Raw genomic sequence first — 17,513 nt, 5'->3', positions numbered from 1 at the left:
TAGCTTTTGAGTCATTGCAGATGTAGGCTATTGAACGCATCCCCTTGCAAGCCAATTCAGAATGGTTCATCTGCACTCTGCCCCTTGACCCGTGTCTTCAAGGGACCCTTCTAGTATTCCGTGATATTCACAGGAGAGGATATTCCAACACCTATTTTATTTTTTTTAATTACAAAAAAGAGTAAGTCAGTCAGAAACTCTAGGTTGGCTGTTGCGGTGCTGGGGTATGAGGGGGAAACACACAACGCTGCCGTTTGAGATCTTTTCAACGCGAGTTGGGGCTGACTGCGTTAGTTTTGAGCGCTAAAGCCACAAGTTAAGCGTTGTGCGGCATGCCCCGTGAACACTGAGGCGTCCCGTGTCTCTGGCACTCTATAACACGCGCCTGATGTGTTGCAAAAAAAGGAGGGGGGAAATTCTGGGTTAGGAAGTGAAGTATGGGCCCTAAATCTCCTTAGGGATGCATTTTATGCTCGAAATAAGAACCGTGCGATAAATTATAGAACCGTAATGTTGAACGAATTTTTTCCTTGGGTATCTGATGACTTCCCCTACTCCTGCGCCACTACAGCAATCTCTTCAGAGCTCCCAGTTTGTTTTATCCAAAGAAGTGGTGACCCTGCAGGTGAGGACGTCGTGCAGGAGGCTGTTTCTGAAATGGAATTGGAGCAGATGTTGATGTCTTACTATTTCTTGTAGAGTCTCTTCTTGGCGGCCTCGGAGAGCTGAGTTCCCTGTACGGCAGCGTAGAGCAGCAACTGAACGAAACCCTGAGGCGACGCCGGCACGCGGGAGACGACGACGACTACAACATTGAGGTGCTGCTAGGTGTGGACGACTCTGTCGTCCGATTCCACGGCAAAGAACACGTCCAAAACTACCTCCTCACCCTCATGAACATCGTGAGTATCTTCCCTGCAGCGCTTGTTTTGGAATGCGGAAGGCTTTTGTCATCTCTTGAGGGAGTATCTAGGAGACCGTGCTTGATACTAATATGGTCGTTTCATCTGCTGTTGGATATGGTTCTCTCTTTTCAAGATGTTCCTTTAATTGATCTTTTTCGCAGTAGTTTTCTAGGGCGCATTCTAGGGTAATTCCAAGAATTTGGAAATAGTTGAAAAACAGTGGGGGAAAAATGTAAACTTGATACATTTCTCATAATTCCGGACTTCTCCCACAACACAGTTCTGAAGGAAACCTGGCTGAAAAATAAACATGCAGAGCGAAAAAATGTTCTAAACACCTAATGGCTCTTGGAAAGAGAGCAAACCTTCTGGTAACGTCTGTTCCTTAGCTCGTGTGGCAATACCCATATTTACATAGAAACCGTAAAGGAACAGAGGATCATGGAACTGCGTTATCATAGTGTATCTTATGGGATTAGAAGTATTTTTTGTCTTCGTAATCCATTTCTGGCTGTAAAATCAGTGGCAAGATACTACATTTAAAGATAGAGTCTTGAACTACGCTATCAGATTCTATGGAAATGCATGTTACAGAAGGGCACAGCTCACGCTGTGCGTTAAAAGTCACATGCTGTACCAGCACCGAATGCGAGAATTGCTCAAGCGTCAGTGTTTTCTGTTTTTCCTGTCTTAGAAATCTAAAAAAAATGCATGAAAGGAATGTAAAGGAGATGTATAATCCCTTGCAATGCGTGGCCTTTTCTTAATGCACGTGAGTGTCAGACCCATATGGATGTATCTCAGAAGCTGCGGGGATCATACGGTTTTCCAGGACAAAACCCCAATATTCTAAGGAGAGATGATAAGAGATAATAGGTTTACAGTTAATAATGATTTGAGAAATGTAGAAATGATTCTTGTATTTTTTACTCTCGCCTTTTTATCTCTGGAATAATTTAAAAATGATTCCTTAGGCATACAAGTCGCCTTTGTAACATTTCTTTATTCTGCGTCACATCAGCGGCCATCATTCCTGACTGAGATCATTCAGTCCTTTCCCTGTTGAAAGTATTGGAAACATTGTCTTCCCCTCATCCCCAAACCCCCCTTCGGCTCCCCTTAGCACACAGCATTTCGCTTTGCGGGGCAGAGGAACACCTACGGTGAATTTGGCCTTCAGTCCTCATATCGTAAGATGTCCTGCACCGACGGCTTTTACGCGGCTCCCGTTCGGCGCGCGCCGTGCAACCCCCGCGTCACGCACCTGGCTACTCGGGGATGGAGACCTGGGGCTGAAACCGGTGCCTGTCGTGTTTCAGACTGAAAACGAGTTGCCAGATCTAGAGAAGGTCTCTTGGCTCCCTTTGCAAGCCCCTCAGCCAGCTAAATAAGCTATTCCTTCGGAAGGAACTGCGCTGCCAAACCCTACGCGTGTTAAGGACTGGGCTGCTTAGGTGCAGAAGAGACCCTGCAAATATTGAGGGGGAAGCACGGGGCCAGGGCCCAAGTGTACCCACAGCTATGGTCTCCTTGTCATAAGACTCCCATCACCTTTTAGATGTTTGAAGCCAGGTCCTTTTGAAAAAAAAAAAAAAAATATCCTCGACACCACCCAGCTTTTGCCTGTCACAACCCCATCTTGGTTCTCCAAGCGCTCAAACACGCTGAGCGGCTTTGAAAATCTGCCCCACCTGTTCTGGCTCCCAAAATGAGGACCAGCAGTTTAAAAATTGAATCCATAGAATTTGAGAGGGGAAAAAAAAAATACCTCCATATGAATTTAAACCAACTGATATCTTTTCCAGCATAACTCTGTGCAGAATTATAATAACTCTGTATAGAATTATACTGTGCTATAAATCTAGAGTAAGAAACTCCAGACATACACACACATTGTAACTGAAAACCAGAATTTAGTCTGCTAGGTTTACAACCTGGAGCTTTGTTCAGTCTTACGCCTTTCCTACTGCTTCTGTAATGGTGAGGTTGGATGTTTTAGGTCGCTGCGGTATTTCAGTGTGCGGGGGGAGTTGCTCTCTAACAGTAAGCGAACGGATGCTGTGGAATCTTGGTATGATGAAAAGGGGCCGTTAAGTTGAGTAATGTCTGAGCATTTGGGTTTGGAGCCCAAGGCATTGAATCGTACCTTCCTCCCCGCCTCTGACACGCACACAGAATGCCTTTGACTGCGGTGCGAAGGTCTTGAAGGAGAAATAAGCCGCTGAACCTGGGCTGCTCTGTGGATCACCTCCGAGACACGAGTGAATCGACAGCAAGGCTTCCATGGCCCTGAATGTACGTCTCGTAACCGTCTGTCTCTGCTGTTAGTAGGAGCTTCTTGTTTAGGCTTGAGGGAATGGGAAAGCCCAGGAGCAAGTCTTTGCGTGTTCCTCGGAGATGAGACGGACGGATGCTGGGGACGTCAGCAGACACAGTTCAGCACAGCTGAATTCGCCTGGCAGACACGAACCTGCCTTTTGGGTCAGATTTCGGTTTGGATCTAGTGGGGTGAAGGTCCAGGAACCGAACCTTGCATATCTAAACTTGTATCTTTTACTCTTCCTAAAAACGGGAGGCTCTAGATAGGAGAGCATTTGTGGTGGCTGTTACGAGCCTTCGTGGGGATTTTTGCAAGGCTGGTGAGACTCGCTGAGTCTGGCCTCCCCGGGCAGGGAGGCTAAGGGCAGTTTTGCCACATGCAATGCAGTGTATGCAGGACAGCTCCGGAGAAGCTTCAAAAGAACAAATATATACAGGCATCGTAAGCAACGCTGTTTAGCTCAAGTGCAAAAAAGCAGTATTAAATCGCAGTCATTCAGCTCCGTGCCAAGACTGGTTATCCCCCGGGCAGGGTGCCATGCTGACACAGCTCTACTGCGCTCGCTGCCAGAGCTGGCTCGCTGGGAACCAAGCACCGCGGGGCCTTGCCATGCCATTGGGAGCTCCAGGCCTGCAGGTTCAGTTTCAGCTAAAGAAATGCCTGGGATATTTCCTTCTGCTTAACATTTGTACGTACTTTTGGCTTAAGAAACAGGCTGGAAAACCCAGCATCAGCGATGCATCTGAAACAGCTGCTAAGGGTCAGTGCTGGAAGCCAGAAGCCCAGATGGGCTCATCTAGTCCAAAGCGATAACATGTCGTGTGGTCCCTAGCTTTTAGGCGAAGCTTTACCATTATCTCGCAGCACGAAGTGCCAAGGTCACCGACAGCCTGCCTTCCAGAAGGGCCGAGGGCTAACATCACGCTTTGGAGAGCGCGTCGTTCCCCTGGAGGTGTTTTGGGTAGCTCGGCGGCCTGTCCGTTACCGGGCAGATTCAGCTGAATTCCTTGAGGTGATGGAATCGGCATTTTCCTGATCTTACCTTTACAAGGAGCAGACAAGGAGTTGTAGCCTCCATCTCCCGAACCCTGCCATGGCGTTAGCGCCAGTCCTCATCCCCGGCAGAGCATCCCTCGGAGAACCTGCAGAAGCACAGCGGGAAAGCAAACAGAGTGAAAACGGGCAGAGGAGCGGGGAGCAGAGTGCAAGTAGGATGGAGAAAGCCTAAACTCCCCTTCTTCTCCTCTCCCTGCGTTCGTTCCCCCACCCTGGTTAGGCCCCAGGGCCACGGCAGCCCTTCGGTGGCCCCCTGGGTCTGTCAGGAGCCAGGTCCTGTCTCTGTCGCGCGGTGCTGTGCCACGCTGGTGCTGAGCTCGCTTCTCGCAAGAGGAGAATCGGTTTTCACCGCTGTTTAACGTTTTATGGGCACGTGGCACCGTCAGTGTATCTGGTGCTTTGCAGCTACGCTGCTTCTGCGTTATGTTGTCTCTGGTAACGTGGCTTTCCTCTCCTGCGCGCTGCCTAAGAGAAACCTCCAACAAAAAGCGGGGATCTTGAAGGCACTGCGTTCAGTTTAGAGGAATTTTGTTTTTCAGCTAACAAAAGACAGAACAGCGAAGCATTCGGAACGATCGCTTTCAGCGAGCGGCAGCTAGTATGCTTTCTGAAGTGGATACTTCAAAAAAGCTTGGTGTTTTCAGCACTGTGGTGGTCGATCTGCAATTAAGGGTCTCCCGCACGAGGCAGCTGACATTTGTTACTCCCCTGGGTGGTTATTTAAGACAAACCTTCCCCGGATTAAAGTAACTGAGATCAGAAAGATACGAACTGAGGGCACCAGGTTATACTGCGGGATTCTGAGCAGGTTTGGACTTGGTAGTATTTGCATCTTTCCAATTTTTTTTCCCTTGAGAATAAACCAAAATGAGGCAGTGGAGGGGTACTGCCGTGCACCATGCGTTCTCACGTCGCAGGTTGCTTGTGACGGAATTCCTCTTTTGGTGATCGCTGTCCACCCAGCGTTGCGGTTTTGTGGCTATCCCCTTCTTTCTAAATAACAGTGTCTGTTTGTTGTCCACGTGCTGAAGTCACGGAGAGCTTTATGGTTAGCTTCAATAAGAACAGACAGTGCCAGCAAAGTCTAAAAATTGTGCCGCGGGTCTCCGTGCCCGCGCGCTACCTGCCGTTCTTTCTCCCTCCATCACTCGCGCTCATTTTTTCGTTCGCTCTTGCCTCTGTCTAGAAGTGTGTAGCAGGGCCTAAACACATGGCTTAATTGAGAGATTTCTTGACTTTTTCTAGTCTCTAACGCGATCGCTTGCCTGATAGTGACTGTCTCAGGTAAAGGAGAAGGGTCGGATCAGCCCTCCTTCTTTCTTGTGCGGTTCCAGACGGAAAGGAGAGCTAACGGCGGTGACCGACGACAGCATGCGTCAGGCGGGCAGGGCATCCGCAACGTTCTTCCGTGCGGCTCCGCTGCACCGCACGGGTGAGCAGCGTTTCAGAAATGCCGGGGTCCCCCAGGCAGCGACCTGTGCCTGTGCTGAACCACGCGGGTCGTCGGTGCTGCTGAAGAATGTGCAACAGGAGCAAACGTGGAAGCAAGTTAACTTTTGCATGCAGAAAGTTTGAAATGAAAAGTTGTTATTCGTGCGAGCGACAAAATATCCGTGATACAGTACTTGCAGGGAATCCTTTTCTTTTTACTGCATACCTCATGAAACATCAACAAGAAATCTTCAGTAAAGATGACTGCCGAATATTGTCTTTTTAGCTTTAAAAATGCTTGGCTTTGTAAACAGCAGAGCTGTCCCAAAAACGCTTCCATCTTTTCTTAAACGTCTGTGGCTCCACCTGCTGAGAGTGGACGTCAGTGCAGAAATAAATACAGGGAGAGGTGACAGACGGAGAAGAGTATCGAGCTTTTAAAAATTCTCTTCATGAAAAGGTTGCCAGAGAAGCCCACGTTCAGCATGGCTCCTGCCAATTCTTCTGCCTCTGCTCAGTGGCTTTCCCGGGGGCTCGCTGCTGACCTGCCTGGGCTGTGGGTGTGCAGCTGGAGGAGGAGGAGGAGGAGGAGGTTCTCACTTGAAACCTTTGAATTCTGTGGCAATCGCGTAGCCCAGTTCGGAAGAAAATCTCTGCTTTATTTCCTGGCGTTTCAACGTTGCGGTGAGCACCGAGGGATGTTCTTTATGGACAAACGGCCTGTTCAGTAGGTGGTGGCTTTTTCTTAGGAGTTTGGGAGTCGTCGTTCTTGCCTCTCCTTACGCCGTGGGCTTCGAGAATGCCCAGGCCCTCTCTTCATCATGAGACTGAAGAGGCTATGGCAGCTCTTTCTCCTTCAAAGCCACCCGTCTTCACAACCCTAATTCTTGATATTTGGTTTTGTCAGGCTTATAACTGACCTTGTTGTCTGTCAAGATTGCTGGTTAGGGAGCCGTTTCTATAGCATACAGTCATCACGCGCGCGCTTCTCCCACGTATCAGTTTACGTTGGTTTTAATCTAATATTGCCCTCAGCTTGTGGTAAAGACTAACGGCACGCGGAGGTGTCACCAAAAGAGCACGACTCGCTCCTTGCCATTTCATCTAGTGATTTATACCCGTGGATGGGCACTAGACCAGCAGTCAACTATTTTTTTCAAGAGTATCTACAAAGCTGTTTCATTTCCAGGGATGTGAACAGTAGAGCAGCTGACGGCATTAATCATTAAATTCTGAATTACTCAATGCTCCTTCACTGGAGAATACTAATTAAGAGACTGCACTTTCCCCCGTGCAAGTCAGACACAGAAACGTAAGTAGTTTCATCGAGGCCAAAACTGAAGGTCCTTGAGGCTATGTGGTCCCCAAAACCCAAGGAGAGTCAAGTGAAGCACTTGGTGTAAGCAGAGAGGAGTTTGCTGTGAGTGAGTAGAGGCAGGGAAATGTCAGCAAAGAAACTTCTGTAACCTTCCTCGCTCAGTTCCCTTGCTCTTAAATTATTTCTGTTGAAGTATCTTGGTAATTTAAAAAAGCGATCAAAAACGCCATAGATTCTAAGAGAAAGAAACAAGGAGGTGGTAATCAAGGTAATACTGTTCTCATGTAGAGCTTTTCATCGAAAAATATCAAAGGAGGTCACTACAGGCAGGACCTGAAACACAGAAAGCAACCTCCGTCTGGGTCACCCAGGGATAAAAACAGGGAGAAGGACAGAGTCCAGGTTTCCCGTGTCTCCCGGGGCTTCGACCCAGCAGCAGCCATCCCTCCCGGTCCTCCTGCAGCGGAAAGCCAGAAGGGACCACTTAGGCTGGCAGGTCTGGGAGCTGCTCTGGGGAGACTGTGATGATGGGTGAGGCTTTGCTGGGCAATTGGTTTACCCCCTGCCATGTCGTTGGGGAGCTCGGCCCTTGGCTGCGGATCGCCTTGGGTTAGCCTGCAGCCTCTACCTGGGCACCGCGGAGGCAGGGTCGGCAGGCGCTGGTGGGCAGCCCCGACAGGGAATCGCACGGTACCTGTGCAAAACCAGCCATGCATCTGCAGCTTGCTGTCCATCCCAAAGGTGAAAGGCCAGCTACCAAGAGCTCATGCTGCAAGGGGCGCCCAGAGGGACCAGCCGACACGATCTGGGGACGTGTGGGTGACTGTGGCTCAAGAGGCAGGTGAGAATCCAGCCGCTTCTCCTTTCGGGAGGAGGTCTGGCCAGAGGGCACCTTCGATTTCGCCGTTGCTGCCTTAGGAGCACGTGGGCTTGGGAACGCGGGTTCACCCGCGACGTTCGTACTGCGTAAACACGGGTGAGTTTCCCCAGAAGCACTGAAGGCCCTCACTTAGCAGTTATCTCCCCTTCCCAGGGCTCCTTCCTGCAGCCTTACCGTTCATTTGCCGGCTGCGTGTATTTTGTCCGTTTGAACAATTTTTTATCCATTCGATAAACAGATGCTTCCCCGCTTTGTCTGTGGAGTCTCACGGTTGTCATCGCTGTCCCGGCGAGCGTGCTGACTGACTTTCCCTGTGCATATTGCTGTTGAATTCAGTTTAACCCCTTTTTACTTTTAAATGCTACAGCAGAGGCTGTACGGCCCGTTGGCCATCTGTGATGCGTTTCACATGTGCCGATCAGATTTACTGGGCTGTGATTTCTGTATGCGTTTCGTACCAGTACCTCGGAACGTCATTTCTTTTGCCGTTGTAACCTCCACGGAGATGCAGTTACAGCAGTCTGGAAGTGCCGCACGGACGTCTTGAACGCTTTTTTTTGGATTTGCGTCCTTCCAGCGAGGGTACGGGTTTCCAAAATTCCCTGTGTTTCAGTCCCAAGAGCATCTACGAATTTGCTCCTCGTGGTAATCCTGTAGCGGAGCCCTCCAAAGTGATCTATGGAGAATGGGGTAAAAAGCGGTGTTGGGGAGAAATCTTGAAGATGACTCGAATCTTTAGGTCAATTCCAGGATCCTTTTTGTCTCTAGGAAAGTCACTCCTGGGAAGCTTGTTTTTTTCTTGGCAGAAGGGAAATTGTGAAAGTTTTTTTCTGACACAAACCTTTGTGGGAGCAATGTTATTAATAGGGAGAAAACACGAGATGAATAATTGAACTTTGGAATAATTGCTTCACAAGACGGGCAGTCTGAGTTATGTCCTCATTCCTTGTAACGCTGTCCCGCTGACAGTCTCTTCTCTGCTGGTCCTCAACGGGATTGTGTTTTTAAACACCAGGGGCTACAATCATTGTGCCAGGTCCCACAGTCTGGACAACTCAGAATGACCCTTTTCCCTGAGGGGAAGGGATAAGTTCTGTTTAGCCTGACTAAAAAAACCAACCCTCTAAATCCTGCTCAAATATACCAGCCTCTGGACAGTGGTATTTATTTTTCACCCGTTACTCATAATATAATATTTATTCTGTTTCGAGGGGGATGAGTAACTTCATTGATGATCTGCAGATGTTTTAGCCCCCTGATTTATACTCTGGTGGCAGGACATTTCTCACCTTCCCAGACACAAGGAAGGTCCTCAAGAAGAACAATTTTTGACTCATCTGCATAATTCTGGTTTTCTAACTTCACTTCCACAAATACCCTTTTTAGTACAAAAGCGACCGCGTAATTCTAATTTATCTCTAAAAATCAGGGCAGCGGTAGTAGTTGCTGCTAAAAAAATGTTTTTTTCAAAACAAAAACCATGGTGAAATATTTCAGTTGTTGAGTGGGCAGTGGAACTGCAGCGTTCCCTCTGGATTTCTGTCTTGCGGCTGGGCTCCCTAATGGGACATAAGCTGCTCTTGCGCTGGGAGGGTTCTCCGAGCTCCTGTCCGTCTGTGTGACCGAGGATAGGCAGTCTTTCCTTCCTTGTAAGCAGTAATAAGACTGTTATTTCTAATCATCTGCTTATTTTCGCAGAACTTCTGGATGCTTCATTTCTTTGAGATCTTTATTGTTTTGCAAGCGTTGCCGGAAAGCGGTAAACGGGGCCAAAATTTATTGGGGCGTTAGAACTAGTAGAGGGAGCGACTATCTGACCTTTATTTCCTTTGGAAATGAGGCTAAAAGCACTGGAATCAAAATTCTGCCTCGAAATGATGTGTAGAGGTCTCACTGGAGACCTCCGCAGACCCGATTTGGTGCAAAGCCGTGGGCTGTTTGATGAGGACTCCCCGTGGGCTTTGAAGTTTGCCCGTTCCTGCGTGTTTTCTGCAGTCCTTGGGTCTCATGAGGTTGTCTTACGGACGGGTGTTTTCTCAGGCCAGCGGTTGTTTTTAATGTAGTAAGCCTTTCCAGATCCCGTAAACGTTACGTGCTTTCATGCCGCTGGGGATTTTTTTTTTAACGGAACGCATTGACTCGGAGAAGTCTAGTATATTTGGAGATAGCGTTACGCTGTAAGGTGTACTACAGCGTTTATGTGTCTGGCAGCGCTGGTGACTTCGAAACTTTCAGATGAAAATTTCCGAAGCATTTCTGGGATTTGGAAACACTTCGCCCGTGAATTTTAAGATGGATTTAGAATCAGGAGTACTATTCTCATCTTTAAAGCCGAACACATGCCTCCATGTGTGCAGAAATGGAGCCTCGTCGTTCGTGTCATTGTCTAAATATTCTGCCTTCCCAACCTAGGGCCTCAGAATGCAAAAATGGCTTTAAGTCAAATCCTCAAGTATTTTCCGAGGGCAAACCTATGCTGAAGTTAACGGCACGTTTCCTTGAGCGAGAGCTACTGGCAGCGGGATCTTTTACAAAATTGAACAAAAATACGCTCGCTCGCTCTCCGCACTAAAATACTCGTCCCGTGTGTTTAAACCGATTGAAGTGAGACAAAGCGTTGATGAAACAAATAGGAACAGAACCTGGAATTTATCCCCAGTTGGAGTGGCCGGATGGCATAGCAGAGGCGGCCACGCGGGAGGGATGGTGACGGGTTTATCTGTTGTTAAAGCAAACTCTGTCCGCTTTTCAATCCCTCAGTGAACTTGAACACGCTGCTATAACCTTGCTTTCAGGAATAACCTCATTTCCCTCATTATGTTTGTCAAATGAGGGAAATTAAGCGTTCAGGTAAGTATTTGCAGGGTTTGAAGTTGAAGGCTTTTTTTACCCCCAGTCACCTTTTCTATTGGCCCTGATCCAAAGGCCGTTAAACTTGAGAGGAGCCTGGACGCGTGCTTCAGAAAGCTCTGCGTCGGGGTTGCGGGATGACGGGAACTGCCATCTGCGTTTCTCGCTGCGCGGAAACTATTTGAGACTCGAACACTCTTCTGAGTGCTTGTACCCACCACACGTAGTGGTACAAGCACTTGGAATAACATACACCTGGCCTTGGAAGTTCCCTTGGTATCATCAGAGGGTTTTTTCTTTTTAATTTTTCCTTTTTTTTTTTTTTTCGTTCAGGTGAATGAGATTTACCACGATGAATCCCTGGGTGTTCACATAAACGTCGTGCTGGTCCGAATGATCATGTTGGGGTACGCCAAGGTAAGCGAGCCTCTGAACCGGTTCTCCACCTTCATCTTCTTTGTAATGACAGTCCTTGAGAGTCGCGTCAAGGGTTGCGGAAGCAGAAGTCCGCCGAACAGCTAGTTCCAGGGAACTGCTTTCCCTGCTTGGCATGAGCTCCATGTGCTCCTGCCCTCGTTCCTGAGGGCGACCACGAGCGTCCCTTTGGTGACACAGGCGCAGGACTGGCTCAGGCTTGCAGCCTGAATTCTTGCCCTCGTGAGTCCTCCGGGAATGACATCAGTTTAGTAGAAGCAATCGTCTTGGTTGACCAGCACAGCTTGCTGGTGCACCCTCTCCGATCAGGCTGCCGCTGTAACCATCTCCTTTTCTCATTTTGTGTACACCCCTGCTACTGGGTCACAGCACACTCCTCCGCTTTGTACCCTGGGCAGTACTTGTAGCAGTACGTGGATTTTGCAGGTAAAATACACTCGGAGAGTTGTGAAACAAATGCTTGTTAAATTGCTCAGGATAAGAGGAGAGCGCTAATGCTGTTCAGGGTGCGATAAAGATCCTATCTGTTCTATTTAACTCAGCCATTGAATTTGGGCAAGTCAAAAGACCAAATTTGTTGATCTTGTAATTAACTGTCCTGAGCTTGCAGGCACACGCCGTAGCAGAAGTCTCACAGGACCAGATGTTTAATCTGTGTTCATCAGTACACATTTACTGGCACTACAGTGTTTTCCGCCAGTTGAGGCATTGTCCTGGGTGTTTATATGATTCACGTCCCCCACGCAGGCTGTGCGTGTCACTACGTGCTCATTTGTCTCAGCTGAGTCACGTTGTCGTCTGGCGGTCCAGAACGTAAGCAAGTTCCACCAAAAGAAATCAAAATGCCCTTATTCCATCCTAACATCAAGTTGTGTGTTCCTCCTGCACGTTGCAGGCTATATACAGAAAGGCGGTTATTTCCATAGATGATGTGAATGCTCATTCAGCTGTCTGCAAAAAAAGCCCTAAAGATGTACTATTACATGTGTGTGGTCACTGTTAACATACACGTTTTCTTTTCTCACAGGAAAGATGACTGTCATGACTTAAGAGTGATAGGGTATTAGGAAGAGAGAATGGGGACCTGGTTGGTGCTCCAAGAAAACCAAAACTTGTCTGCATGTCCTACCTTTAGGAGCTCCCGGGTCTAACGTGTTGCTCTTTCAGTCCATTAGCTTGATTGAAAGGGGGAATCCCTCGAGAAGCCTGGAGAACGTTTGCCGCTGGGCTTATCAGCAGCAGAAGTCGGACCCCAGTCACTCTGAGCACCACGATCATGCCATCTTCTTAACCAGGCAAGATTTTGGGCCTGCTGGTATGCAAGGTAATGCAGCTGACCTGGAGCAAAACTATCTGGACTTGGTGTTTCTTGGCTAGCATCTGCCAGAAAAGAGGAAAGTTTGAAAATTGCTTTGTTCTGTGATCCTGAGACAATTAGCAACGTAGGTCTTTATTCAGCAAATACTAAAGGAAGTGTTCAGTTTGAAAGATGTGTAATCCTGGTCCTGTTGGGAAAAGCATGTACACTCATCATAACGTTCAGCTGCCTCTTCTGGCTTTAGAAAAGGCCCACGTGGACAGCCCGAGCATGTACTCATTGCTCTGCTGTGGAGAGCAAGTACTGCCGTTCGGTTTACATACTTCTTAAAAAGCAAGTAGACCTTGCCGTGGTAGTTCTTGCCATTTATATCTAAGTGTAGCAGATGAAGTTTCTTACTTGAGAGATGTAAGTAACGAGCTCTTTGCTGTCTTCAAACACCAGGTGTTTGTGCGTGTGCAGGAGTCATTGAGCAGGAACGCTCAACGCACTGTGCATTCAACTTCACTTTTATTGCATCGTTCGCTGCAGATTTCTTTTTATGGATAGCGTACCGGCTATTTTGCTACCTGCATTGATCTTTATGACTCAAGGAACTAACTTCACAAAGTGTGATTTGTGTCAGTGCAGATGAAGAAGAGTCTGGGTGAGACCGTGTTTTGGCTGTCCAGTTGGAGATGTCTCAGATAGTCGTGTTCAGTACCTCCCTGTTCCCTTCACCTTTCAGGGGGAGATAAGGCTCCGACTTCTCCTTCAGGTCTGGGCTGGCATGACTGGAGTGAAACTGGTTCGGGTGAGATGTTAGGCAGGCTTCCCTGTCGTCAGGAAGATTTTAGCTCTTACTGAGGAAAAGACAGGCAATATGCACCAGGCAGTGTGCAGATGAAGGTCAGGCAGTATGTAGATGAAGGTACTGATAGGAACACATGCAAGAAATCCCAGCCTATAGCTCTGCCTTTTAATTGAACAGGAATCTCGTGCATCTTTGGTGGTAACAGGGTAAGTGCCTGAAGTAACACAGATGTCTGTGGAATCAGAGCCATTTATTCTATCTGACAGCCATTGCAAAGACAGAGGAAAAAATTGGCAATTGGAAGGAAATAATCCTAGGTTCTTCTCAGGTAATTAGTTTATTGGGGGGGTCTTGTTTAAAATAAATGTACTGGGTAAAAGAATCAGCCACGATTTCTCTCAATAGGATATGCTCCTGTAACTGGCATGTGTCACCCAGTCCGAAGCTGTACTCTCAACCATGAGGACGGGTTTTCGTCAGCTTTTGTGGTTGCTCATGAAACTGGTCACGTGTAAGTCTAACTTTTGCAGTTAGATTGCCAACGAAATGTGGTGCTGCCTCTCCCGCTTGCTTCAAGTGCTTTAGTTTTAATGGCTATATGAAAGCTATCCTAGTTTTATTTCCATCCCCTTGGAATGCATCAGGGGTTTAAGCAATGAAGGGAGAAGTGGGGGAAGAAAGGAAGGGGAAGAGGGAGGGGGAACTTGTTCTCTCTAGGGTGGGAGGAGGTCAGTAAGAAACCTGGAAGGCTCCCGGAGACAGGAGCCTGTCAAGCATCCTTAACTTCTTCCTCCTCATTGACTGAAAGCGCTGATTTGTCAGATTTGGCACCTCCTCAAGAATGATAAACTGTTAAGTTGGGAGTAACTCATTAAGCCAAGGTCTCTGTTAGCCGTCTGGGTGAATTAACGTCAAGCACTGAGGATCCGATTTTTGTCTTCCTTGAGTAGTGCGGGCTACTTGTGCTGCTCACTGGGCAGAATGTAGCCCAAATGAAGATGACCAGGTCACTTCCCTATTAAGCTGTACCAGGTGCGTGCTTGGAGGTGTAGCATGCTAACGGTGTTAGCTCTTTGGAGGTGCAACGTGATAACTATGTTAGTTTTGTGGTTTCGATAAATGAGTATACAAATGTGTACAATTCGATGTCGGAATGAACTGCTCCCTAACGAGCGGAATTGTTGTTTTCCTTCATCCGAAGCATAAGAAGTCGTCGTCATCTAGTTAGTTCATTCCTGGAATTAACAAATAAAAAAAAGTATAAATGAAAGAGTATTCAGAGAGTCCTTATGTCTTGGCATCAAAGACGACCAGTTTGAAAGGAAGGTTATATCCGTAGAATGCAAAGATTTTGCGTGATTACACGTGCATGAGAAACTGTTTTCTTTACAGTTGTTTTACCAGTCGAAGAGCGGAAACTGCCTGGGCTCTGATACCGATTCTTTGTTACAGGCTGGGAATGGAGCACGATGGGCAAGGGAACAGATGCGGGGATGAGACAGCGATGGGCAGTGTCATGGCTCCCCTGGTGCAGGCTGCCTTCCATCGCTACCACTGGTCCAGGTGCAGCGGCCAAGAACTCAAAAGATACATACAGTAAGGACCTGCCAGCCCTCGCCGGTCGTTGTTTTAGGAAACTAAAAGTTTCCTAAACTAAAACTAAAAGGAAACAGAAGTCTTTGCAGTTCCTGGGATGTGGGGCCAGCGTGCCGCCCTCTGCTAGACCGCGAAGAGAAGAGGCGAGGCAGTCCCAGCGTGAGGGAGCAGGCACAAGTGTCGTAACAGGACCCTTGACTGCGGCAGCCCTTTTTCTAAACGCGGCAGTACTGGGGCCTCAGAGGTGCTGAGGAATGGGACCCTCTGGGGTGGCCTGCTCCCTGCTTCCCGGCAGGGGTTCGGCCTTCGGAGGCATTCCAGCGAGCCGCTCCGTGCTTCAGCGCGATGGCAGCGAGGCACCGCCGTCTCCACCTGTGGCCTCCTCCGGTGGAGTGGTTTTCTCATCGTCCTTTTTTGCCATACTCTTTTTTCCCTTCAAATCTATATTAAAAAAGCTATAAACTAGGAGGAATGCTTCCTCGCTTCGGGCTGTACCCAAAGCCATTGCATCCTCCGGGGGATGGCAGCAGGACTTTACGGCAGGCAGCTGGTGTTCTCCCTAGGTTTTTGATTTCTCTAGGAGTTACGCTGTGAAACTGGCAGGAGGAGGCTCTAAATTCAGAAAAGGAACTAGCAAAACTTGTGGAAGAGAGAAGGCGGCATGCGTCCGTGTGCCTGAATTAGGGAGTAAAGGAGAAGAGATCTCCACCCCGCTGGCTCTAGTCTCCCTCCGTGTATGGACCTCTTCATCCCGCTGGTGCTCAGGCTTCCTTCTCCATTGCAAATAGCTGGTTTTGCCAGTCAAAACCGAGCGAAAACTTAATGAGCTGACCCACGTCTCCTACAGGAGAAACCCTATTCGTAACATAAAGCATAAAATAGTAACTGATTGAGCCCTTAGAGCTTAAAGTGAAATAGCCCAGTGCAGGAGGAGCAGCCCACCAGTATCGCTATTTTAAGATATCAGAGTTAAACAGGAATGAGAAAAATCAAGCCTGATTCTTGCCCTTTGCATGGGCAGGGCTTCACCCCTGTGACTACAGTCGATGTCCGGTAAGAAGGCCTGTTCTCAGACTACCGTCCCCTTGCAAAGCTCCATAAAGTCAGTGGCAGGACTCCCTCTGACTACGGCGGGCTTTGTGTTCGGCCTTACATTAGGACTCGTACTCCCGGTCGAAGCACATCGAGATGTTGCCCTTTGGCGCTGGGAGCGGAGGAGGGTTTGTTTTCTGCCTCTGGTGCCAGGGAAGTAAAGCGCAAATTTTGCATGTATGCTAGGGCAGGGAAGGGCCGGAGATGCCTCTCCACAGGCTGCCGCAAACGCGGGGATTTTGCTGTAGGATCTTCCCATCCAGTGCTCGGTCATGTTGCGCTGGGCCATATTCCTGCAGAAGGGACTGGCTGTGCTTTGGGGAGCAATAGCTATGTAAACAGGCAGAAAAGAAGGCGGAGAAAAGGAGTATTGCCTTACTACGATTAAGTACTTTGATCTTGCTGATCAAAAAAAAAAAAAATCACTCCATCTTCCCATGATTATTTTTTTCTGTGTGTCTTTCCACAGCTCTTACGACTGTCTTCTTGACGACCCTTTCGAACATGATTGGCCCAAGCTTCCTGAGCTGCCAGGCATCAATTATTCCATGGACGAACAGTGCCGCTTTGATTTTGGCGTTGGCTATAAAATGTGCACAGCGGTATGTCCCGGGCAGCCGTTGCAAAGACAAACGTTCATTCAGCAAGTTGGGGTCTGGCCTTATTAAAGAGCTGCAATACGCGCACTTTCTCATAATTGAAGAGCAGTTGAACAGATCTGTAAAGAGGAGAGAGATATTTATGGGTGAAACCCATAAATCTGGGTCATTTGGTTTCATGGTCAAAGCGGGTGGCAGCACGGTCCACGTGACACAGACTTGTGGTCAGGATCCCAAGGAAGAAGGGGGAAAAATCCTCATTTTCCTCCCACTTGTGGGTTTCTCCTCCTTTCCTCTTCTCACCAGCTGAGGACTAGGGGATGCAGGGAATAAGCACTGCCCTTTTCTCTCTGAAGATGCTTTTGCCCTTTTCTTTCTGAAGATACTGTACTTATTGGTAGCCGCGTGTGTGAGATGAATTGACTGGGTGGGTTGAATCCTTATCTGAAAAGAATTAATAATCTAACGTTGAGTTACATCTCCTCAATGTTCTGCGTTGCAGTTCCGAACCTTTGACCCGTGCAAGCAGTTGTGGTGTAGCCATCCGGATAACCCGTATTTCTGTAAGACTAAGAAAGGACCTCCGCTCGATGGGACAGAATGTGCCCCTGGAAAAGTGAGTATTGTGGTTTTGCTATGTTTGTATTAGAAAAAAAAAAAAAACCAACAGTTGCATTCGTTTGGGTTGAAGGGCACAGAGGAAAGCAGGGAATTGCCCAGCATCCCCTGGGTGGAGCTGGAGGAAGGGAAAAGAGGGAGCTGCGCTTTCCCGGTCTGCTCTTCTTGTGAACTGTACAAGGTTTGCCGTAGTACGAAGTGCGTTTTGGACACAGAAACCCCAGTTGACGTGTAACCCACTCTCAGCCTCTTCTGTGGCCTTTTTGTTATGTTTTTTTGGATTCTCATCTCATCTGCGGAGT

The 17,513-nt window shown here is 48.1% G+C and overlaps 1 protein-coding gene across 3 annotated transcripts in view; it reads left to right on the top strand.

Annotated features, from left to right (window-relative positions):
* ADAMTS3 (ADAM metallopeptidase with thrombospondin type 1 motif 3) overlaps positions 1 to 17,513 on the top strand; it is a 127,166-nt gene that overhangs the window by 88,767 nt on the left and 20,886 nt on the right. For all 3 annotated transcript variants that reach the window (XM_087737345.1, XM_087737344.1, XM_087737343.1), the window contains exons 5-11: positions 700 to 902; positions 11,094 to 11,177; positions 12,363 to 12,519; positions 13,712 to 13,817; positions 14,759 to 14,902; positions 16,464 to 16,596; positions 17,096 to 17,209. In XM_087737345.1, coding sequence (XP_087593471.1) covers positions 700 to 902; positions 11,094 to 11,177; positions 12,363 to 12,519; positions 13,712 to 13,817; positions 14,759 to 14,902; positions 16,464 to 16,596; positions 17,096 to 17,209 — 941 coding nt within the window. The remainder of the gene's footprint in view (positions 1 to 699; positions 903 to 11,093; positions 11,178 to 12,362; positions 12,520 to 13,711; positions 13,818 to 14,758; positions 14,903 to 16,463; positions 16,597 to 17,095; positions 17,210 to 17,513) is intronic.

Source organism: Nipponia nippon, unplaced genomic scaffold (assembly GCF_047370975.1).
Source record: "Nipponia nippon isolate SJK-2023a ecotype South Korea unplaced genomic scaffold, ASM4737097v1 scaffold_6, whole genome shotgun sequence".
Classification (NCBI taxonomy): domain Eukaryota; kingdom Metazoa; phylum Chordata; class Aves; order Pelecaniformes; family Threskiornithidae; genus Nipponia; species Nipponia nippon.
This window is presented reverse-complemented; position numbering and strand designations above follow the sequence as displayed.